Consider the following 24608-nt stretch of genomic DNA (forward strand, 5'->3'; position numbering starts at 1 on the left):
TGTGAGAACTGTCCCACCTCATGGCTGCCCAAGATTTAGGGCTGTTCTCTTTTCAGAAAGGGTGCAATTTTTGTTTTAGGGCAGTGGACCATGTAAGCTTTGAGCCCTACGTCTTTTCTTGTTTTAATTGTTCAAGTTTTAAAGCAAAAATTATTCTAAACTCTCCACAATTTCTCAGTTGCTACAACCTTCTTTTACTGCACAGCATAGTTTCATAATATCATATTGTGTTCCTGTTAAATTTAATTATATTAATTATTTTAAAATTAAAATATCTTAAGTTCATGAGTATTTTATCACAACACAAATTTTAGTGATAAAATCTAGGAGTATCATTTTTTTAAGAAGGGATCAATTAGCAAAATATTAAATACAAAAATCCTTCACACTTAAATCACTGTTCATTTTTATCTCTTGCAGAAAATTACGTTTAATTGATATAGAAGAATTTCACAATCGCCAGGAGGCATTAGAGCTTTCGAGTTTTCAGAGCATTGCCATGAGACACATGGAATCTGCCAAAGAGACTCTGCTTAAAATGTAAAGTTTTGAAATTTCGTGCAGAAAAACAAATTTAAAAATGTGGTTGGTGAGCTGCTGTAGTTGAACTGCTTTTAGAAAATCCCATTTTAATGGGTTTGTAATCACTTCTGTTTGCAGGTTAAATATGATGTCTTTAACTTCCTTGCTCTGTGATGTCTATCCAGATGTTCTACACAGCATAGATGTAGGAAAACTAAAATGATTATAATTGATGGTTACTTTTTTCTCAGTGTCTGCTTTCTACCTCTGCTCTGAGTGTAGGGCTGGATAACATGGGGAAATGATCATCAACTAATCATTCACCAGACATTTATTTGATACCTACTATTAATACATGCAGGGTGCTGTGCCTCTTTCGTTTTGTTTTTGGATGGAGGATGCAGAAGAGTTTAAAGAATGATTAGGTGGGAAAATATATTCTTTAAAGGAGTTTACAATCTTACTGGAAGGTTAGACTTATCAAATGATAATTAAATCGCATCTTGGATTGGCCCTTCCAAGTGGGATAGCCACATATGATAATTATTGATGCTGGCGCCAGATAGTATGTTCTGAACAATACAGGAAAATTGTCTCTATCAGGGGTCATTAAGTTATTATAAATGGGATGTTAAAATTAGATCAAATTTAAGGCAACAGAGGATATGAAACTCTAGCATGGCTTCATGATTTCCAAGAGTTCCTTAGAAATGAATCTTGACAGTGTTAAGACTGAACCTTTCCTTTGTATTTTTTTCTCCTCTAATATGTTAGGATCAAATTCTTTGTCTGACCTTACTTGACTGGACTTGAGACTTTTGTTTAATGTTAGTACTTAGTTCACACAAACAGAGGTGCAGAATGAAACTTCAGAATTAATTGCAGAGAAGGAGATGACCTCATAAGGACAGGATAAGAATAAGTTATCTTGATCTCCAACTTCAGGGTTACAACACAGAATGCAGTACCACTGCAAATTTTAATAGATTGGTTGTCAAAGTACACTGTAGAGTATAAACCTTTATTGAATAATTTTTCTGGGAGATGTAGATTGATTAGCTGTATCTCTTGATGCCTCCTGATTGATTCTGAGGTAAGAACCCTCTGACCATACTTAGTGAGCCAGAATATGCAGATCGTGACTAAGAGGCAGAGCATCGGCTCACCGCAGTGGAGAAGCAATTAGCAAATGATTAATTGTGACACTTACTCTAAACCTAAACGTCTTCTCTTAGTCGTCGTCTTCTACTTCTACTCAGCAGTTGTTGTGGTTTATCACCACCATCTTCTGTAAGTCTCTGTGCTGTCTCCTTTTGTCTATTTTTTTTTCTTTATGGATTTCTTTTTCTGGCTCTCATTCTTACTATCTTTTCTAAGAGTAGGGGCTCTCCAGGTATTTGCTTTTGTTTTTCTTCTTTGTATTCTCGACAGTTTCATGCTTTCATCTGTCTTAACTGTCTCAAGATCTTATGTTTTCTGAGCTCTATGCCCGTCTTATAAATTTCACACTGTGTCTCCCCAGTTCAATGACAAATCAGCACCTGGATCTCAGCATTTCCATACTAGTGCTTGTTTTTTTCTTCCCAGCCTGCTATTATTCCTCTTCTGGACCATTCTCAGGCCAAATTGAAACTTTGTGACTTTTTCTGTCTCTTTTGCTCATCATCTACTCCTCACCATCCCCAGTCTGCCCCCACAATGTATTGCTAAATATTCTTTTTTTGTTGAGGTATATATTTCACTTAGCATAAAACTCACCGCTTTTCATGTGTACAGTTCAGTGGCTTATAATATATTCACAAGATTGTGCAGTAATCACCACTAATTTCATCACCATTAATACCATCAACCCAAAAGAAACTGTGTATTGGTTAGCAGTGACTCCATTCCCCCATAACAAGCCCCTGGCAGCCACTAATACACTTTATGCCCCTGTGGATTTCCCTATTCTGGGCATTTCATCTAAATGGAATGACACAATGGATAGCTATTTATGTCTGACTTCTTACACTAGGCATAATGTTTTCAAGGTTCATCCATGTTATAGCATGTATCAGTACTTTATTCCTTCTCATGGTCAAATAATATTCCATTATAGGATATCCCACATTTTGACTATCCATTCATCAGTTTGAGTTGTTTCTACTTTTTGGCTACTATGAATAATGCTACTGTGAGCACTTGTTTTGTATAAATATATGTTTTCAGTTCTCTTGGGTGTATACCTAGGAGTGAAATTGCTGGGTTTTATGATAACTCTATATTTAAATTTTTGAGGAACTGCCATGATGTCTTCCAAAGTGTCTGTAAGATTTTACATTCCAACAGCAATGTATGAAGGTTTCAGTTTCTCTATATCCTTGCCAACATAAGTTATTGTCCATCTTTTTTATTATAGCCGTCCTAGTGGATGTGAAGTGCTGTCTCATTTGTGGTTTTGAAACTTGTATTTCCCTAATGACTAATGATGCTGAGCATCTTTTCACACGTTTATTGTCCATTCACTTATATTTTTGGATAAATATTCAAATAAATATTGTTAAGTCTTTATTTTTGAGTCGTGAGGGTTCTTTATATAGTTGTCCCTTGGGATCCATTGGTTATTGGTCCAGGACCCTGCAGATACCAAAATCCATGGATGCTCAAGTCCTTTATATAATGTGGCATAGCATTTGCATGTAACCTACACATATCTTCCACATGATCTCTAGATTACTTATAATACTTAATTCAATGTAAATGCTAATGCTATATAAATAGTTGCTGACACAGAAATTCCAGTTTTGCTTTTTGAAACTTTCTGGAATTTTTTTTCCTGAATATTTTCAATCTGCAGTTAATTAAATCCACAGTTGTGGGACCGATAGGATACAGAAGGCTAGCTATGTTCTGAGTACTTTATGAGACCCTTATCAATTATGGTTTGCAAACATTTCTCCCATTACGAGCTTTGTCCATTCACTTTCTTGATAGTATCATTTGAAGGACAGATATTTTTAATTTTGGTGAAGTCCAATTTAACTATTTTTGTATATTGATTTTATATCTCACAACCTTACTAACCTTGTTTATTAACTCAAATAATGTGTGTTCTTTATAGCTTTTTCTATATAAGAGCAGGTCATCTGCAAATATAGTTCTACTTCTTCATTTCTTACCTGTATATGTTTTTTTTCTTTTCTTTGCCTAATTACTCTAATTAGAACCCCCAATACAATGCTGAATGGAAGTGGCAAGAGTGGACATCCTTGTTTTGTTCCTGATGTCAGAGGAAAGGCTTTCAGTCTTCGTCTGACATTAAGTTAGCTGTGTAGATATCCTTTATCAGGTTGAGGAATTTCCCTTTCATTCTTAGTTTCTTGATTGTTTTTACTATGAAATAGTGTAGATTTTCCAAATGCTTTTTCTGCATCTATTCAGAAGGCAGTGAGTTTTTCTCCTTTATTCTATTAATATGGTATGTTACATTGATTTACTATACTGAGCCAGCCTTGCATACCACTTGGTCATGGAGCATAATCCTTTTTATATGCTTCTAAATTCAGTTTGCTAGTAGTTTTTTTTTTTTTTTTGTCTGTATTTATAAAGGATGTGGATCTGTAGTTTTCTTTTTCTTGTGATATCTTTGTCTTGTTTTAGTATTATGACAGTACTGTCCTCACAGAATGAGTTAGGAAGTATTCCTTTCTCTTACTCTTTTTGAAAGGCTTTGTCAAGGACTTGTGTTAATTCTTCTTTAAACATTCAGTAAAACTAACCAGTGAAGCTATCTGTTCCTGGATCCTGGCCATTTAAATTTTTTTAGAATTATTTTTATTATTAACTTAATCTATTTGCTTGTTACAGGTCTATTCATGTTTTCTATTTCTTCTTGAGTCAGTTTTGGCAAGTTGTGTTTTTCTAGGAATTTGCTAGGTTATCTACTTTGTTGGCATGGGATTGTTTATTATATTCTGTTATCATCTTTATTTCTGTGAGATCAATATTAATGTCTCATTTTTTCATTCATTTTAACAGTTTAAGTCTTTGCTCTTTTCTTGTTGGTCAGTCTGGCTATATGCTTATCAATTTTGCTGATCTTATCAAAGAACCAGTTCTTGTTTTTACTTATTTTCCCTGTTGTTTTTCTGTTCTCTATTTTGTTTCTTTCCACTCAAATCTTTATTTCTTCTTTTCTTCTTGTTTTGAGTTTAGTTTTCTCTTATTTTTCCAGTTTCTAGTGAAAGTTTAGGCTATTAGGTTAAGACCTTTTATGTATTTTAATGTATTTACAGCTATGAGGTTCCTTCTGACTACGGCTTTTCTGTATCCTAAGAGTTTTGATATGTGGTGTTCTCATTTTCATTCATCTCAAATTATTTTCTTATTTCCCTTGTGATTTTTTCAAGTCTTTGGCTGTTTAGGACTGTGTTAGTTTCCACATATTTGTGAATTTCCATAATGCCCTGTTACTGATTTTCTAATTTTGTATGATTTAAGTCATTTTACATTTATTGAGACTTCTTTTATAAGCACCAACTATTCTTGATCCTTTCTTGGAGCATCTTCCCTGTGTTCTCCTTTCACTTAATTCCCACTGCTACTGCCCTTGGCAGGCCCTTTTATCCTCCCATGTAGCCTACAGACCACTGCCAAATGAATCTTAAAATATCCGCTAGTTCATTCCTTCCCTTTTGTTGACAAAATAAGTCCACATTTCTAAGCCTGCCTTTTAAGGTCTTTTGCAACCCAGATCTAGCCTATCTTTTCCCTTCTCAGTTCAGAAGAAAACTTCCAGCTTGGGCCATGCCTGTAGAAATAGTCATGTTAAATTAAACAGAATATAACTTCTAAGACTAGTCTATAATCATACCTTGCCACTGTTAAATATCTATTCTATGGGTAAATCTGTAGACAATTTATTCTCCTTTTTAACCAATTATTGACTTTCTAAATAATTAGGTACTCCTTGTTTGTTTCCATCTGTGAGATGGGGATACTAGGGAAATTAGAAAGTTGTCTGGTTGCTTCCCACTTAAACTCTATGACTCTTAGTATTGTCATCCTTGCAGACATAATTGTATCAGATTGAATCAGAGGTTAAGAGGAATGAAACAGAATAAGAAACTCTTGAATACTATTAGCAAACTTTTATGTTTTATACATATAATATGTGTATAAAAACTTTGTACAGCAAAAAGCAACCATCAACAAAATATACAGGCAGGCTACTGAATAGAAGAAAATATTTGCAACTATATATCTAATAAGGAGTTAATGTCCAAAATATATAAAGAACTCTTACAATGCAATACCAAAAACAATTTGATTTAAAAATGAGCAGAAGATCTGAATAGATATTTTTCCAAAGAAGATACACAGATAAATAACAGGTACATGAAAATGTGGTCAATATTACTAATTATCAGGGGAATGCAAATCAAAACCATAATAAGATATCACCTCACACTTGTCAGGAATGGCTATTATCAAAAAAACAAGAAATAACAAGTGTTGGTGAGGATGTGGGGAAAAGGGAACTCTTGTGCACTGTTAGTACAACCACTGTGGAAAACCGTATGGAGATTCCTAAAAAATTTAAAAATAGAACTACCATATGACCCAGGAATTCTACTTCTGGATATTTACTTGAAGAAAATGAAAATACTAATTTGAAAAGACACGTACTTCCTTGTTCATTAGAGCCTTACCTAAATGTTCATCAATGGATGAATGGATAAAGAAAATGTGTGTGTGCGTGTAAAATGAAATCTTTTTCAGCCGTAAAGAGTGTAATCTTGCCATTTGTAACAGCATGGATGGAACTTGGGGGTATTAGGCTAAGTGAAATATGTCAGACAGAGAAAGACAAATACCATATAATCTCACTTATACATGGAATCTAAAATGACAACTAGAAAAACTGGGCTCATAGATACAGAAAGCAGTTGATGGTTGTGGAAGGAGGGCAGTAGGGGTGAATGAAATAGGTGAAGAGGGTTAAAAAGTACAAATTTCCTGTTATATAATAAGCCATGGAGATGTAATATATAGCATTATTAACTATAATTATAGTAATACTGTATTGTATATTTAAAAGTTGCTAGGAGAGTAAGTCTTAAAAGTTCTTATCACAAGAAGATAAAATTTTAACTGTCTAATGACCGATGTTAACTAGACTTACTGTGATCATTTTGCAATATATACAAATAATGAATCATTATGTTGTATACCTGGAGCTAATATAATGTAATGTCAATTATAGTTCAATTTTAAAAAATCATGGTTCATACTACTTACAGTACTTAATGCAGCTCATTACTGAAAAAAATCTCTCTTGTGTCTTTCAGTACCCAGCCCAAATGACCCTTCTGTGAAATCTTTACTGTTACCTCATCAAAAATGATCTCTTCCTTCTGAATGCCTCTGGTGCTTGATTTTGTTACTACTTTTCTTCTATAATATATATTTATACATATGCCTTTCCCCCTTCACTAGCCTATAAGCACTTTGAGGACTGAATAATATTTAGTACTGCATGTGTTTTGTACATGATAGGGAACCCTGTAGGTATTTTTGAAACAATGAGTGAATAATTTTTAAAATGTATTTTCTGTTAATACTTTTCCTGGTGCTACAGCCCCAGACTTACTCCATCTCTTGCCTGAGCTACTAAAAATGTCTCAGTCCCCTTCCTTAATCTAGCTTTGCTCTTCTCTACTTAGCATTTGCTACTTGTTCTCTTTACCTACTTGCTTTAACAGTGATGCCCTACTGCAGAAAGATCTGCAGTGTATTCATAGAGCATGAGCCTGTCCCAAGTTCTTATGTTTAGCCCCCAAGTTCTGCAAAAGTCTTCACAGACTTTTGCCTCACTTACTCCTATTTTCTAGTCTATTAGCTCTATCATAGTTAGTGAAATGATCCCACCTTTTTTTCTTTTTATCTTACTTCTTCAGATCATTTTCTCAGGGTCTTCCTCATTTCATTTTTATCTATTCTTCAGTGAAATTGCCATCTTCATTATAAAATCTTCCTCAGTTACTTCTATAAAAATTTATCTCTATCCTTTGACTCCAGAGCTGTTTTTCTTCTATGATGCATTGCCTTCATTATTATGAAAGAGAAGGAATGATGCCATTTTTAATATTTAGTATTTCCCAGGACACTGTCCCTAGCCATAGTAGACACTAAACATATATTTGTTAAAGGGATGAATACATATATTTAAAATTTAGATCTTGCTTGGAGCATTCAGGCAACTTCTGAATTTATATTGCCTCCTTATTTTAAAATATTTATTATCTCTTATGGAAGAAGGTACTAATATTCCTTCATTTTGTAGTGTTGGACAGTGGTTTTGTAAACTGAAAACTTCACTTGTTATCATAATGTATCTATATGTGAATTTCACTGTTTTCCTTTTATTACAAGGATACATACACATTTGAAACTTGTTTTAAATCAGTCACTCTTTTAGGATTTAACATTAAGGAGGTTGAGAATATAATATACTTGATTTTGTTGATTTGTATCTAGTTTTCAAGTCATTGTGAAACAGAATAGCATAAAATACCAAGTGGGCTGAACCAAATAAGCCCTCCCTTGGTTTAATCAGTTACTCACATTTTAGCTTTAAACTAACAAAACCCATTACCTGGAGAACATTTCAGAGACTGGAGAGGAGTATCCTGTAATATCCAATAAAGTTAATTGTAGTATTTATTCAGAAGGTACAGGAATCATGGTTCCAGGAGTTTGATTTACCTTTTTCTCACAGCATCATGTCGTTGAGTCATTTTCCATTGGCTATCATTAAAATTTCTGTTCCTAGGAGAAGTGAAATATGCTAGGCACTTACATTTCAGAGAGTGGATAATGCCACTTAGCAGTCATACCTCTCTATGAAGACCTTTGGATGCCCAGAAGTTACTGTTAACACTTAATGTAAAAGGAGTAATTCATTGAGAGTATTAACTTTTAAAAGTCTTTTGCTCTTTCAAGGTGGTTACCAGAAGTGCAGAATATTTACTACCAAGGTAATAAAAAAAAGCAGTTGCCCACGGGTGACAGCAGTGCCAGACTGGAATCTTTCTTCAACTGTGCTGCTGCACTTATGACTTTACAGCTGCAGGAACTTGCTTTGGTTTCCATGCAAGAGTTCACAGACTTAATTGCACAGCCCCCAGTAAGTATAGTTCCGTTATACCAGTATGCATTAGCTAACTTATTTTCAGCTCTTTCAGAGAGGAAAATAATAAAATAATCTATACCAGTGGGAGAGCAAGAAGTGTCTTTAGACCTATTATACTTACCTGTTTAAAAAAAAATTGTGTCAACCTGTATATGTAGGATATGTTATCATCATATTGGTGAAGTTAGTGGAAATAAGTAAAAATTCCCATAGTTGGGAATTTTGGGTCATGATGTCTGGGAAAGCTTTCTATAAGGGATTCTTTTCTTTCTGGAAGAAGGTCCTGTTGCAGTGTGAGCAGAGTCTGGGAATTTGAATGTTCTCCTCTTGGGTTCCTTCTTGCATGATTCTAGAGCCCGGCTGCTATGCATACCCTCCTTTTTCTGGAACCTTGACCCTATAGTTGATCGGTAGGCCCAATGGGTACTAGATGCCAACAAGTCTAGCTGGGAATGGCTCTTGCCCTTTTTGGTAGAGATCCTCATTGGCTTAGCTGTCTAGGGCATAAGAGGAAGGGTGAGTTTCCGTGTATTGTAATTGGGACCAGTGCACTCCTCAGTCTTTTACAATTCATATGCATATATATGTATATATATATATACACACACATACACACACACATATATACACACTTTGTAACACATATACATTTTTTGTTACAGGATTCTGTTAGAGCTTTTGAACATCCAGGCTTCGTCATGAGGCTGATTCTTGATAAAGACGCTATTACGTTTGAACCTGATTTCAACGACTACATAGACATCCTTCTAAACATTTATGATGTCATGATTAAGGCTGTCAGTTTTGTGCCAAGAGTTGAAACAAAGTTGTATTCCAAATGGGTAAGTAACAGGGGTATTCTGATTGCTTGAATTTGCATGATGATATTTACTTCAAATAATTTAAAGGTGAAGACAGGTGTGGTCTGCTTTACAGAATATCAGTGGCCTAATAACATTGGCTTATATGGAAGTTTTGCTTCAGAAAATAGTATTTTCCTATTAGCTTCTTTTCTATACCGGTTTCTTAAACCAGTCTTTCATTGAACTCAACTGGAAACTTTCTGAGGTGACTGAATTAAAGCTGTAATCGGGTTCGAAGTGGTCAGTGAGTACTTGCTGTAGACTCACACCATGCTGTCGGCCTGCATTTTACTTTTCCAATTCTGTAAGACTTTTCCCCAATTGACTACCTTCCTCATACACCCTTTTCTGTAAATCGTTGTGTCTCTTGTACTTCCAAATGGTAGATCCTACTTCTCTTCTCTCTTGGGCCAAATACTTAGCAAAGCTCTGCTGAGTGGTGGTGTTTCAGCGGTAGTTACTGCAGTCTAGCATATGAAGTGAGCATGTCTGAAAGTTCCTTAACTCTCAAGGTTTTCAAGTTTTGTAAGTCCAACCAGTAGTTTTCTTCTTCCGTTTTTATTTTTTAGTTTATGTACATTTTGTGCATACAAAAGAGTACAGGAGGCTGGTGTCTAAAGTTTTAGTGATGAAGTTGACACCTGCATGTCTACAATCTAACTGAAGCAGTGACTGTTACCTTTTAGCTCTACCCCCACAACTGCCCTTCCCTGTTCACATCCCTGTCCTACTTCTAGCAAAAGAATCACTGTCTTGAGTTTTTCAGTTATTATTCTAAATTTTTAAAGGTAAACTTACTTCCTGTTTGTATATCCATAAACAATTTCTTTTTAGCTTTTCCATGTCTTTGTATAGATAGTCATCTTATAAATAAGCCGTGACTTGTTTTATTTTGCTCAATGTTATGATTGTGACATTATTTATTTTGAGATGTTATCTTCTTCATAGAGCTTCTAATTTATTTCATTTAATTTTCATTTTCTAGGAATCCATTAAGTTCTTTTTTCAAATAGGCCTGGTCATTTTTGACAAAATACTTAGTCATGTGTTCATTACTCTTCTCTGTGTGTTGATCTGGCTTCTGATCCTGTGGTTGACTTGTGTGGTGTTTTTCCTTTATCACTATGGGCTCATACATGTAAGAATTTTATGCAGGGAAGTCTTTGAGGTCTTGATTTGAGTTGATTTCTCTGGAATTTGCATATTTTCTTGACACGTGCTCTGGAGGCCCCTGCAAACCCAAGACCCTTTTAAACAAAATTCTTGCCTGAGGATTTTGTGGGCAATATTGGCTGCATGAAGGTTTACTCAAACCTGTATGAGAACAGGCTTGTGGTTACAAATTCTTAAAATGACCACCCCTCTTCTCCACTGAAAAATAAGGTCAGAATGGGACATTTCCCTTTCTTGCCTCCTCATTCAAAGGTTCTGTCACCTTTAGCTTTCCAAAATTTTATGTCCTCAGAACCGTCTTTTTGAGACTGTCACCTTTCAGTGTTCTTGGCTTTATGTGGGGGTATCAATTATGACTTCCCACCTTGCTCAGGCTGGAAGCTTTCTTTCCTGACAGCCATTTTCCGCACCTCCCAGACCCCCACCCCCACACCTATGGCCACCTTGCTGGAGACTCAGTTAAGCAAAGCTTGGACCACCAGGGGTCAGTGGTCTCCAGGGCAGCTCCTCACTTCTGCACATAGTAACCTCTCAGTTTATGCGTTCTCTCGTGTGTGGCCCCTTAGACTTCCCTAACTATTCTGCTTCCTTAGCTGTGCATTGTAAGAGTTATAGTTGGCATTTTCCCCTGCATATTTATGTGTTTTGAAATAGGTAGTTGTTTTCAGGATATCTATTCCTCAAATTGCTATAAATAAAAGTCTCTCAAGAAATGTGTTGTTTGTCTTTTAATTCCAGTTCATCTATTGCATCCTTTTCTCTTCTATTCATATCCCACCTTTTCTCAAGAATGACTGAATGTAGCTATGGAACAGACAGGTATAACAAGTTAATAAAAGATACTAGATGAAACTCAAAGTGGAGAAAAGTATTGTAATCATCCAAATGAACATAATGGCCACGATTTTATGCTTATAAAATGTGACTCTAACCTCCCTGGTTTCTAAAGTGAAGAGGAAAATGTGACGAATTTTAGACTGCTCAGATATTTGTCCCAGTATCAAATTTTGAGAGATAGGTTGTACATGGGACATTCTACATTGGGTAATGGTTCTAAAACCCTATGTATCAGAATCATGTGGTGACATTTAAAAAATGCAAATCCACCCGCCATCACCCCCACTTCTAGAGATGCAGATTTACAATGACAGTCTGTACTCAGAAACAGGTCCTGGTAAAATATCCCTAGATGATCTTGGCAATCAGTCAAGTTTGGAAACAAGTGATACTTGAGGAAGATAAAAATTTTTATACATTTCTGTTTATTATGAATTGATCCCCACAGTAAGTCTAGTAACGATCTGTCACCACACACAGTTATTACAGTGTTATTGACTATATTCCCTGTGTTGTACATTACACCCCTGTACCCCCTGTACTTTATAACTGGAAGCTTGAACCTCTTAATCTCCTCCACCTATTGTATCTGACCCCCACCCACCTCCTCTCTGGCAACAACCAGTTTGAATAGGAGAATTCTGTATCTATGACTCTGTTTCTGTTTTACTTGGGGGGTTTTTTGGTATATACACATATTTTGTTGAAGTATAGTCAGTTTACAATGCTGTGTCAATTTTTGGTGTACAGTATAATGCTTCAGTCATACATATACATACATTCCTTTCATACTCTTTTTCACCATAAGTTACAATCTATTGAATATAATTCCCTGTGCTATACAGTATAAACTTGTTTACCTATTTTATATATATATTAGTTAGTATCTACAAATCTCAAACTCCCAATTTATCCCTTCCTACCCCTTTCCCCGACAGTAACCATAAGTTTGTTTTCTATGTCTGTGAGTCTGTTTCTGTTTTGTAAATAAGTTTGTCTTTTTTTTTTTTTTTTTAGATTCCACATATGAGTGATATCATACAGTACTTTTCTTTCTCTTTCTGGCTTACTTCACTTAGAATGACAATCTCCAGGTCTGTCCATGTTGCTGCAAATGGCATTATTTTATTATTTTTATGGCTGAGTAGTATTCCATTGTATAACCATAGCAGAACTTCTTTATGCAGTCATCTGTCGATGGACATTTAGGTTGTTTCCATGTCTTGGCTATTGTAAATAGTGCTTCTGTGAACATTGGGGTGCATGTATCTTTTTGAATTAAGGTGAGGGAGCTAATTGAACGTGGTCTCAATGATCTTTGACAGCAACTGTAGAAGTGGAATTTATGTAACTGTTTCTTCTCACAATATTTGATAGAAACTGAAAGTGAAATTAAAATACACTTTCCCCATCCCCTATGTCAGGCAAACCTGCAGGGTCTAAGGTGCTGTGAGTCCCAGTACATCACCCTCTCATAATGTAATTTGATATGCTTTTGAACACTTGAGCTGTTTCATACAAAAAATTAACTCTTGGTAGGAACTGATTAGAATTTAAGTCAAAAGTATTCTTTCTAATATAGTTCTGAACTACTGGTATCTGATTCTGTTTAGAAAGATGGATTATCTATAGGTTTTGGAAATTTAGACATACTGTTAATAAATTTAAGAAACATTCTATGATGAATATTAATGAGTTTCACATTAGATCCAACAATTTCACATAGCATACAGTACATTATATATATTGCTTTATCCTAAAGTTCCCTTTCAGAAAAGAGACAGTAACTCATACCAATCCTTCTCAAACTCTTCCAAAAGATTGAAGAGGAGAGAACACTCCCAAACTCATTCTTTGAAGCCACCATCACCCTGATACCAAAATCAGACAAACTACCAAAAAAGAAAATTACAGTCCAGTATTATAGATGAGCATAGATGCAAAATTTTCAACAAAATATTAGCAAACAGAATCCAACAACATATAAAAAAGATCATACATTATGATCAAGTTGAATTCATCAAGTTGGAAGGATGGTTCAACATGTTCAAATCAATCAGTGTGATACATCACGTCAACAAGAGAAAGGACAAAAATTACAGAATCATCTTAATAGATGCCGAAAAAGCATCTGATAAAATTCAACACCGATTTATGATAAAAAAAACTCTTACCAAAGTAGGATAGAGAGGGAACATATATCAACATAATAAACACTATTTATTCAAAAAGATAAAATGACTATACTTCAATTAAAAAAAAAATGACACCAAATGTCTCCTGTGCTCCAGTTGTGAGATGATAGTGAAGGTGGTGAGATTCACTAATGTTCTCATGAAGCAGCTAGTTCTAAAAGTGATTTCCTGAAATTCCCACTAGGGGGCATCATGGCCAAATACACCCTGGATACCTACCCAAATTAAACATGTTCTCTAAGAATCCTTTGACATTATCAATTTGAAAGCTGTAGAATATCCATTACTGGCAATCATTTTTGTTTGTTAAAACTAAAAATTTCTTCTTCATTGAGAGTTCAGGATTTGTAGACACTAACTACTATATATAAAATAGACAACAAGGTCTTACTATATAGCACAAGGAACTATATTCAGTACTTTGTAAGAGTCAATAATGAAAAAGAATATGAAAAAGAATATATATATGTAACTATATAAGTATGTATAAATGAATCACTATGCTGTACACCAGAAATTAAGACAACATTGTAAGTCTACTATAATTCAATTTTAAAAAGCAAGCAGAAAAATGAGAAAATGATGAAAAACAGGAACAGTAAAAATATATATATATAAGCAACAATTTTTCTGGGTTGGATTTGATCAAATTTATTAAAAATCTATGAATTAAGAGCTACATAAATAAGGTTACTTTTAAAATCTATGCAAAGCTTAAAATCTTATTGAGCTTAATTTAAGAAGCTTTCATCTATCAAAGGGCACTACAAATCTGGGCACTGGTTACAACATTTTTGATCCATTCACTTATCACAGAGAGTACTACCATCTATCTCAAAGTTAAAGGAGAAACAACCATGTGCCAAGAGTTAGTATTCATGTCAGTTATAATGGAATTAATCTTATTTTGGAATTCAACTGTGATTTGCAAGCTTTGTCTACCAACAGTCATGTTAAGAGAACTTCTTAGTGATATTCTCTTCTTACAAATCAATGGTCCCTTTTTCAGATTCAGAGCAGCAGGAAGTGCATGACCACTCCCATCTTTCAGTTTTCGATCAGTATTATAACCAATAGTTGATCTAACATGAGACTGTCAACACAGAAACAGACAAGGGTGATGAGGCAGAGCAGCTATAAATGTTAAATATATCACAAATAATATCTGTTCTATAGAATTAGTTCCATATCCCTCACATTTTCTCTTGAAAAAAAAAAAGGTCTGGCAAAAAAAATTCCTTCTTCAGGACAACAGGTAGAGAGTATATAGAGATATATATACTTAAAATATATGTGTGTGTGTGTGTGTGTAACTTAATTCAAGATAATGAATCATGTAGGCACATTTACTTGTCCTTCTCTTATGAAAAGAGAAGGAGAAAATCTATTGAGGTTTGTTAGCTTATTTAAAGTTGTCTGATCCATTCTTGCTCACCATTATTCTAATGGCGATAGCAGAATGCAGAGTTTGTAACTAGGGATTGTCATCTGCTCTAGTTCCTGTTCACAGAGTCAAAGATCAGAGGTCAATGAATGAGTAAACAATCTTTCTTTGTTCTGGATACATTACTCCTCAAGGTGAAGAAGTGCTGTGATCAAAGCGTACGATGATATGACATTGAGCTGGCTGAGTTTTTAAAAATAATGCCATTCATATACATTTGCACAAATAAAATGTGGATTTTGTGGGTTTATATTCAAACTCTTATTTTGCGTATGTTTTCAAGTGACTGCTCTTTTTTTGTGCAGAAAAACAAAACACATAAGCTTAGCCTTAAAAACAAAACAAAACATTATATGAAACCTAGATATTTAAAATACTGCTGTGATTTGACTGAACGTCTTTCTATAGAGGTTAGAGAACCCAAAATACCTTGTTAATTTAAAAAAAAAAAGACAATATGGTAAGATAGGCATTTTTACAAAGCTAAGTGTTTATGGGAGGTATTTTAAATAACTCCTCATGTATTTATCCCTTTGTTTAGGAAAGTAAGTCTAAACCAACAACCTTGAAGCCAATAATTCTGAAAGAAATTGTCGATGCCCACAAAGAAAAGATTAAGGAAGTGGTCATGCGGGAGAGCGTGGCACCTACCGAGCACCTCAGGCTCTATGACAAGTACGAGTTTTTAATTTCCAGAAAAGCTGAGCAAGACGCCGATGCTTTCCTTGCAGAAAATTATCATTATAAGAGAATAATAGAAGAAATTCGCAAATACCAAAAACTAATGGAGGAAATACAATACACATCTAGAAAGGTAAACGACCCGTTTGTACAGCTGTCCTTTGGACCTAACGGTCATTTCCCAGTTTTACTAGGATGCATTTTTAGACCATACAGTGAAAGGATCAGACCATTATTCTCGATGGAAAACTGTTTATTGGGCCCTTCTGTGTTCAGGGCTTTGTGGTAAACCCTGGGTATCCGGAGGGAGACAAAACACATGGTTCTTGTGCTCATGTTGCTGAAAGACTACACTTCAAGCCCGAGTTTTACTTTATTTAACTTGATCACTCAAAAATATATCAAGAACTAATTTTTTTTTGCTTTGATGTTTATGAATCCTTTGGGAACATATAATTATACGAAAATGTGTTTACTTCTGTTTAGTAGGAGACTGGTAATTAAAATTTTCTTCTTTTGTCCTTTTCTATATTTTCCAAAATTACTACCAGGGACATGCGTTTTCTTTTTTGTATGGAGCAAATGTAACACTATCTTTGTAGCAGTTCTCTAAAGTTTTCATATCCCTTATTTTCCTGAAATAGAATTGGCTTCCAAGATGCACTCTTCAAGATTTACCTGGAAGATAGTTGTAAAATACAATTATTTAGGAAACCCTGCCTGCATCATATTAAAAAACAAACAAACTCAATTGTATTAGATCACACACAAAAAAATCAATATCATGAAAAAAGGCAAAATTGTGGAAATCTTTTATGTCACTTCATGTTTATTAAACTTTTAATACCTAACATTGCAGACTGTCCGTTTAGGAATGTTTGAAATGCGCTGTGAGGAATTAATCAGAGCTCTAGTGAAACGAGCAGATGTTATCTGTGGAAAACTTATTGCTAAAATGTCCAAAGATCATCAGGAAATAAACACAAGGTATTTACATGATATTGATTATATTTTTATTTTTCGAGGGGAGGATGTTAGACAGACTCAACTGTCACCCAGCTAAAGTCATGGATTAGATCAATGTCGTAAGTGATCTAAAAGAAAAGATAATGCCAAACTTATTTTTACCTGGCTTTAAGTGTTATTTTATGATTTTTAGTAATTTTTTCACCACGAATGTGCTTCCCCAGTTGTCTAATTTAGGTGGTATTAGAATGTGTTTGCATTTCTTTTGTACAAGTCAGGTGGACATTATCTAACTTCAGATTTTTAATCTTTTGTGTAATCAGTACACAAAGTGGGTTTTCAAGGTGGACGTACCCAGTAGTTGTCATGGGTCCTAAGGGATCCCCTTCATTTTACCGTAATTACTCTTCAAAACCATGGTAACGTGTTACCTTAACTACAAGCTTATTTGCTGGCCAACCTGGAGATTTTTAGGAAAACTGGTTCATGTTAAGTAAACTCACAGAATGCTGCTGTATTAAGCAGAACTCCTCTTTATGTAAAACAAGAAGTATAATTAGTCTTCTAACTCTGGTATCAGTGTTGCTCCTGGAATCTCTTTTACTGGCATCAGTTACATGGAATAAAACCCCCAAGTAATCAGAATATTTTTGTAGTTATGCTGTTAGAGAAATAATACATCATTAAAAAGAATATTTTAAAATACTAATATTTCAGGCTATATAGAAGCCTGGAGGAAGCTTCATTTACCTGCCGTATGTCAGGCACAGCACTAGGGACTTGGACTAAACATGAGCAAAACTGCTGAAGGAAATTACAATGTAAAAGGGGAAATAGACATACAATCCAGTAAATTCCAATAGGGTGTGGTAAGTACTGTACTGAACCACAAAAGTAGAAGAGTAGAGAAGGAAATGATTTTCTTTCAGGGTGAAGGTTGGAGGAGGGGGGAAAATCAGGAAAGGCTGCAGAGAGGAAGTGATATGTGAATTCATTTTGAAGGATGAGTAGGAGTTTGCCAGGTGAAAGAATTCCAGGCAGAGAAAATTATATGTAGAAGGAAGTGCGGTGTGAAAATTGCATGGTGTATTCCAAGAACCAGGAGTGGTTTGTGTTGCTTTCACAGGGGCTGTGAGGGGGAGAGGCTGAAGAGGGAGGTATCACATGAAAAGGGTTAGGACTTGGGTAGCTTATCTAAGAACCAGGACCATGTATTCAGCTTAAAGAACCCTTTCCTCTAAAAGTACTGGAGGAATAGTGACAATGTCTTTTACTGACTCTGCTTCATGCTGAGTAAGTTATTCAGGTTAATTTCATCGCTGTTTCCCTGCCTCTTGACTGCCCTCTGAGCTCATGCTAGTCCTACTTTTTCCCCCTTTTCTCCTAATTATGCCTCTCACCAGACTCAGCGGAGGTATAGAGGACACATCAGGATGTTACAGGAACCATTAGATATGAATGCCCTCAACTTCCTGCCCTTACATGTCTCAGTTCACCTCTCCACGAACCCCTTCGTAACTGTCTCCCACATTCTCAAGGGAAAGAGTCTGTCAACCATTCAAAGTTCTTCTCTCCTCCTATGAGTTCAACTTCATTGCCTCCCATCCCTCTGGCCCTGGTGCCACCAGTCGTCTTCTCTGGATCGCATTATAAATCTCTCCTTCGCTGTTGATTCTGCCTCTGAAATTGACACACATGTTCAAAACCCGCTTCCATCACTCAACCCTCCACTTCGACATCATCACCATCTAGTCCCCCCTCCTTCATCTCTCAGCCAGTCAGTCTTCTTGAAGATATTTCTCCACGTGTCATCTGAACTTCCTTAGCTCTCACTACGTTTTTTTTTAAAATCTCATAGCAAGTTTGTTGTTTCTATTGCCCACAACCCAAATCAATAGGAAATATTTGCATATTACCAGAAGTTTCTGAGCACACAGGCCCGCTTTGACTGTGTCCTCCAAGTAGACTACCTTTGTGTGCCTTCCCAACTAAACCTCTGGTCAGCCCTTAAAACTCTAGGTTGGAAACCATTTGTTTATGGTCCTGTCTTCCACACTGGGTGGTGAACTGCTGGAGGACCATGTTGCATCTTACCCATTTCTGTATCTCTGTCACTTAATATTGTAGTTAGGAATGTAACAGATGCTCATGAAATGTGTATTGAATGAATAAAATGCAATTTTGCTTTTAATTAATTAGATGTCATAGAGGTAAGATAATCTTTATTTTTCATGGAATGGAACATTTAAATAGTATACAAGAATATTTTTAGAAATAAGATTTAATTATTTAAGATTGATTTTTATCTGGTGTTTCAGATTATGTGAGGAATTTGAGAAGATAGCTGAAAAAGCTCTTAGCACTCCTCCAAATACAGCAGAACTAATGGAAATGAAGGTATTGTTTAGAAACTCTTTATAGTCATGTGTATATAAGTAAATGGTTTTTCTCTTTTCCTTTTAGCTTTTAGAATTATTGACATGATAATACAATAACAAATCACTCCAAAAGTTAAAACAGAGGCTTAGCAGTAATAAGATACATATACATACTTAGCTCATGAGTCTGAAGTTTGGTGATTTAAGCCGGGCATTCCTAGATGGTTCTTCTGGTCTCTGTTGGGTGACTCACTCAGTTGGGTCGACTAGTTCTCAGCTGGGTTGACTAGTGTAATTATCTTCAGCAGCTTCAGTCTGCTCCCTTGTTCAAACTCCAGCAGGCTCACCTGAGCATGTTTTCACAGCATGTATAGAGGTACAAAAACAAGCCCAATTGCACAGATGCTTTTCAAGTTTCTGCTTGTGTCACAGTAGCTAATAGCCTATTGACCAGAGCAAGTCACATGGCCACAGAGTCCATGAGAGGACACTACAGGATAGACACTGGGAGAGGTGAAATGTTGGTTTTATTAATGTAATGGTCTACAAGGATATTGCTGAGCGCACTACTAATCGTTGTTACCATGCTAACAGGCGTAAACTGGGACTGTCTTGGGCAACTTGAGATACGTGGTCCTCTTTCATTTTTTTAATTAGCAAATATTTAATCCTTAAGTAACATTTTACTTTGTTTTCTGTAGGCTGTCTTTTGTTGCATGTTAATTTTCTGTGGTAGGTTGCTGAAATATGTTTTGAGCACAGGACTTAGAGTACTGAGGATACTCAGTAAGTCTCACATCATTTTTCTTGTTACTTCTGTGTTCAAAGTCTACCTGATGGTGAATAAAACAATATGAGACACGTAGTTAATCATCATTTTATTTTGTTCCTTTTCCATTCTTACAACATTAAGCTTTGGCAGTATTTTTTTTTTCTCTTTTCTAGCATTCCCAAGATCCAAAATAGAACCCTTGTCTAGAATTTCTAGATTTTAAAATATTTAAGCAAACCCAGCAAAACATGTGAAATCATCCAAAACTTTGTTTGGGTAGGAAATTACAAAAGGAGTTCAAATGTTCATGTACATTAAATTATTCACTTAAAGAAAAATTTGCTAAAATCATTAGAACCAACTTTTACATGTCAGCCTCTAAAAGAGTTCTATTTATGTTACAGTATTTGTCCTTCAGTTGGGGTTCTTAGCACATGAATTTATGTGTGTGTGTATCAAATACAAACATACCTATGTATATCCTTTTTAGGATCTTTGGATATTTTATATTAGTTGTTTTAGGGCATCAAGTGATACTTTGATTAAGGATGATTATAAAGGCAGCTGGAGAGTCCCATAACTATAAATGTCTTTGGAAAAAAATGCAATCGAGTCTGAAGAGTGTCATTTATTCACCCTGTAGCCACAGCCATCACTGGAAATGTTCAGGAATTCGGAGTTTTTTAGTGTGAATTTCAGTTGTTCATAGCAACCTTTAACAGAATTAGCAAATAGGATTCCTCACTGGTATTTAAAGTATTTCTGTATCTTGAAAAAGTTTATTCCTGTCATGGCATGAACATCTTCTGAGTTTATTCACTGTAGAAGTCAGTCATTTATTATCAAGAAGGGAAATAAAAATACAGTTGTTTGACTACGTAGAAAGTTGATTATCCAAATTACAAAAATGTATTTTCAATTAGACCTTTGGATTTGCAGCATAAAAACATTTAGTCTAGCTAGAATGACCTACCAATGAAAGATTTCAAGGCAATGTCTTTTTTTAAAAACTACAAAAGTGAAAACTTAAGCAACATGAAATTGTACAAAGTAAAAGTTCCTCTTCCATAATTCCTTTCTTCACGGGGGGGGGGGGGGGAGAAAATGGTTCTTTCAAAACACACGTGCGAGCGTGCGCGCGCGCGTACACACACACACACACACACACACACACACACAGCGCTGGAGAGAGTAATGAAAAGAGAGAGCCAGAGACAGATGGGGATTAGAGAGTTAAAAGAGCTTTAAAAGCATTTTTTAAAAAGAAGCACTTACTTCGTAGGCAGGGAGGTGGGTATTACATAGGGAAGGTAAACATAGGGAGTTATAAGTAACAGTTTCCTCAGTTTTCAGGAGGATAGCAGGTTTCCCTCAGCATTTATATCATTAAGAGGTTTAAATAAATAAATATGTTTCAGAAGGGCCTTGAGAGAGCTACATGTATGTACGGACACATGGACACCTGCACATGCACACATGTGTGCCCACACGCACCACTCACACACACACAGAGATTTGAAAAAACAGAATCATTACTCTGCAAATTACTTTATTCACTTCACAATATACACTCTCTGTGCTTCTACTGGGTAAATAGGACTCAAGATCGATAGCCAATTACTCCTGCATGATTTATTAAATGTCCTGCCATTTTCCTCCTGATTTGAAATGCCTCTTTTCAACACTAAATTTCCATGTGTACTTGCATCTATTTCTGAACTCTCTGTTCTGTTCTATCCTCTACTCCTGAGCCAGAACAAGAACTGTTTAAATTACTTCATCTGTGTAGTTAATTTTGACATTTGGCAGGGCTTGTCTCTTAGCATTTTCCTTTTTTCATGATTATCTTTAATACTTGTGAGTATTTACCATTTCAGAGACTTTCAAGGGTTATAGCAGATTCAATTTTTAAATGCCATTAAAAATAAGAAATAAAATGCCACTGCAGTTTTGATTGAAATTGCACTGACTTTATCATTTGATTGGATGAGCATTTACATCTTTATGATGTTATGTCTTAACATATGTTTCTGTATTTATTCAGTACTTTTAAAATGCCCTTTCATACTATAGTCTTCCTCATACAGATTTAGCACATTTCTTCTTAAATTTATCTAGAGTCATATTTTAGTTCTTGTAACTAAGGAAAGTGTCGCAGCATTGGTATCTGTTGCAAATTCACAAGTTTACGTTTGTTATGGTGGTTATTTGATTAATTGTTTCCCCCTCCACCTTCCACACTAAACTAGAAATTCTGAGGGCAAAGCCCAGGTCTATTTTTGTCACACTGAATGGACTGCGCCTGGCACAGTGTCAGGCAGATGCCCCCAAAACTGTTCTGAAAGAATAAATGACGTCATTCAGCATCTGCTGCTTATCTTCCAGAAAACCATAGCATTCTTTGGTTTTCCAGTGCTTTTTACATGTTGTTTAGTATTTCTGTTTTTTCCCTCTGCTCTTTTAGTAAAGGTGTCTGGGATGGATGAGAAGTCGACTGTGCTGCTGAACCAAAAGTCTATACACATTTATGCGGTATATTCTCATAGGCTGTTTTCTGACATGAGCTGTTCATTAAGATGCCGTCTGTAATTTCCGTTTTCCCTCAGGCTCATATTCAGAAAGTAGAGACAGTTGATCTGATTGAACTGGGACAGAGACTGGTGGATTCTAAAAACTGCCTTGCCTTCCTCATTGAGTGCACCAACTTGTCCCCGGCAGACATCAGGCTGAATAACAGTGTTTTCCAGTGGTACGGAAGACTGGATGAAATTTTTGATGAACACAGGAAAATCATTAAAGAGAAAACAGAACAATATCAAGAAGGTCTTAAGGTTGGCATCATGGAGATTTTAAATTATCTTCATTTTCTGGAGATATTTAAGTATTTAACTTCTTACAGAGCACTGTCAGCTCCTGTATTCACAGATCATATATTTTTAGCTTTCTCCTCCCATCAGTCTAATTAGAAGATGGTACACTTAGGGGATCGATGTGGCATCATTTCTTGATTTTTCAAGGGAGGAGACATCTGAGTATACTGCCCACAAATGACCGTTAATAGAGTATTTATAACAGGTTTACAGTTCTCTACAAGTTATTTTATTTTTATTGTTGAAGGTCAAAGCTCCCTTGGTGAAGTGTGCCTTCACACCTCATAATCACTTATAGTCATCTAAATACTCTGCCCAGACCATCACCCTCATAGTCAGTAACTCGAACCTTTTCTGGGTGTGTGCTTACAGGTAAGGTGGTTTGTGATTTCCCCATCTACCTGTCCTGCCTCATCTCCTCCCACTCCGCTGCTCCTCACTCTTGACTTTTCAGTAACCCTGAACCATCTAGTCTCCGCCCTCCTCCATCTCTCACGTCTGCTCAGTTCCCTCCATTGTTTCTGGAGTGCACCGCCAACCACACACTTACCTGGCTGGCTGTCTAGCAGTCAGTGGACCTTCTGAAAAGCCCTTTCAGACCTCAGTGTGGCTTCTCTCTGCTCCCGTGGCTCTTTTAACACCAATTCTCCACTGGGCGGATTATCTAATTATTAGGCTGTTATTTTCAGGTCTGTCTCTCCATTAGTTGGTCAGGTCCTTGACAGCAGGGCTGTTTCATTTTTACCTTTTCTCCATTTCCATCCTGCTGGCTGGCACAGTGCCTGAGACATGGGAATGCCATGAGCACTTCATAGCTGTTATCTGAATAAGTGGTACAGGGTTTTCAGTCTCATTTTACGGATGAAGCGACTAGGTTCCCAGGTGAAGGTGAAGAGGCTTGTTTAAGTTCAGCCACTAGAGCTGTTCTTTGATAGCAAGCCTCACATCTTCTACAACGACAGCAAATATAATTAATTGGCAGAATATGTTGTTTGGAGAACAAATTATAGACTTTTTAAAAGCCTTCATTTTAAACAGAAATCTATATTTCTGTTTTACATTTAGGCCATTTCGGAATTTTTAAAAATTTATAGAAGACATTGTGACTATTTGATGCTTATGCTACAATATAATACTCTTAGAAAATTGCTAGGTGGCCCCAAATTACCTATCCTTTGTTGTAATGTACACCATTCCACAAACTACACATAATTTTAATGAATTTTTCCTCTCATTTTCCTTCCCCAGTGGGCCAGAGCAATAAATTGGCCAGGAAACTAAAGAGGACAGAAATCAACCTAGATAATCTATAATATATAAAATCTATTTTTAAATAACCTAGATTTAACTTTTTAATATTTTATTGAGCTGTTTTTTAAAGAACCATTTAATTTAGAATGCCTGACCAATGACAATTTTTTAAGAAGTCTTTCTTTAAAAAAAACCAAAAAAATCCAAAAGCACAAACACACCTGTTTTATACTGCAGGAGTAGTTTTTGGCCTTTTAAATCTGTATTTGTTTACCTTACTCAGTTCTTGTGAAGAGAGCCCCAGAAGACAAGAAAAATAACTATGGAATGCTTTGTTTTACTATTGTAATTAAAGAGATACCTGAACATCAGAATGCAATTAAAGAAATCCACTTTTCGCCATTTGTTTGTAAAAAATGTTTTGGATACTTTTACAAGTCTTAAAAAATTGGAGTTCACTTTTAGCTTTATACTTGATTATTA

At 35.6% G+C, this 24608-nt stretch overlaps 1 protein-coding gene across 1 annotated transcript in view; it reads left to right on the forward strand.

Annotated features, from left to right (window-relative positions):
• The window catches only part of DNAH7 (dynein axonemal heavy chain 7), a 220378-nt gene that overhangs the window by 38403 nt on the left and 157367 nt on the right, over positions 1-24608 (forward strand). The window contains exons 10-16 of the mRNA XM_032480142.1: positions 421-540; positions 8506-8689; positions 9358-9537; positions 15749-16021; positions 16748-16875; positions 19173-19251; positions 22611-22835. Coding sequence (XP_032336033.1) covers positions 421-540; positions 8506-8689; positions 9358-9537; positions 15749-16021; positions 16748-16875; positions 19173-19251; positions 22611-22835 — 1189 coding nt within the window. The remainder of the gene's footprint in view (positions 1-420; positions 541-8505; positions 8690-9357; positions 9538-15748; positions 16022-16747; positions 16876-19172; positions 19252-22610; positions 22836-24608) is intronic.

Source organism: Camelus ferus, chromosome 5, assembly GCF_009834535.1.
Source record: "Camelus ferus isolate YT-003-E chromosome 5, BCGSAC_Cfer_1.0, whole genome shotgun sequence".
Lineage (NCBI taxonomy): Eukaryota > Metazoa > Chordata > Mammalia > Artiodactyla > Camelidae > Camelus > Camelus ferus.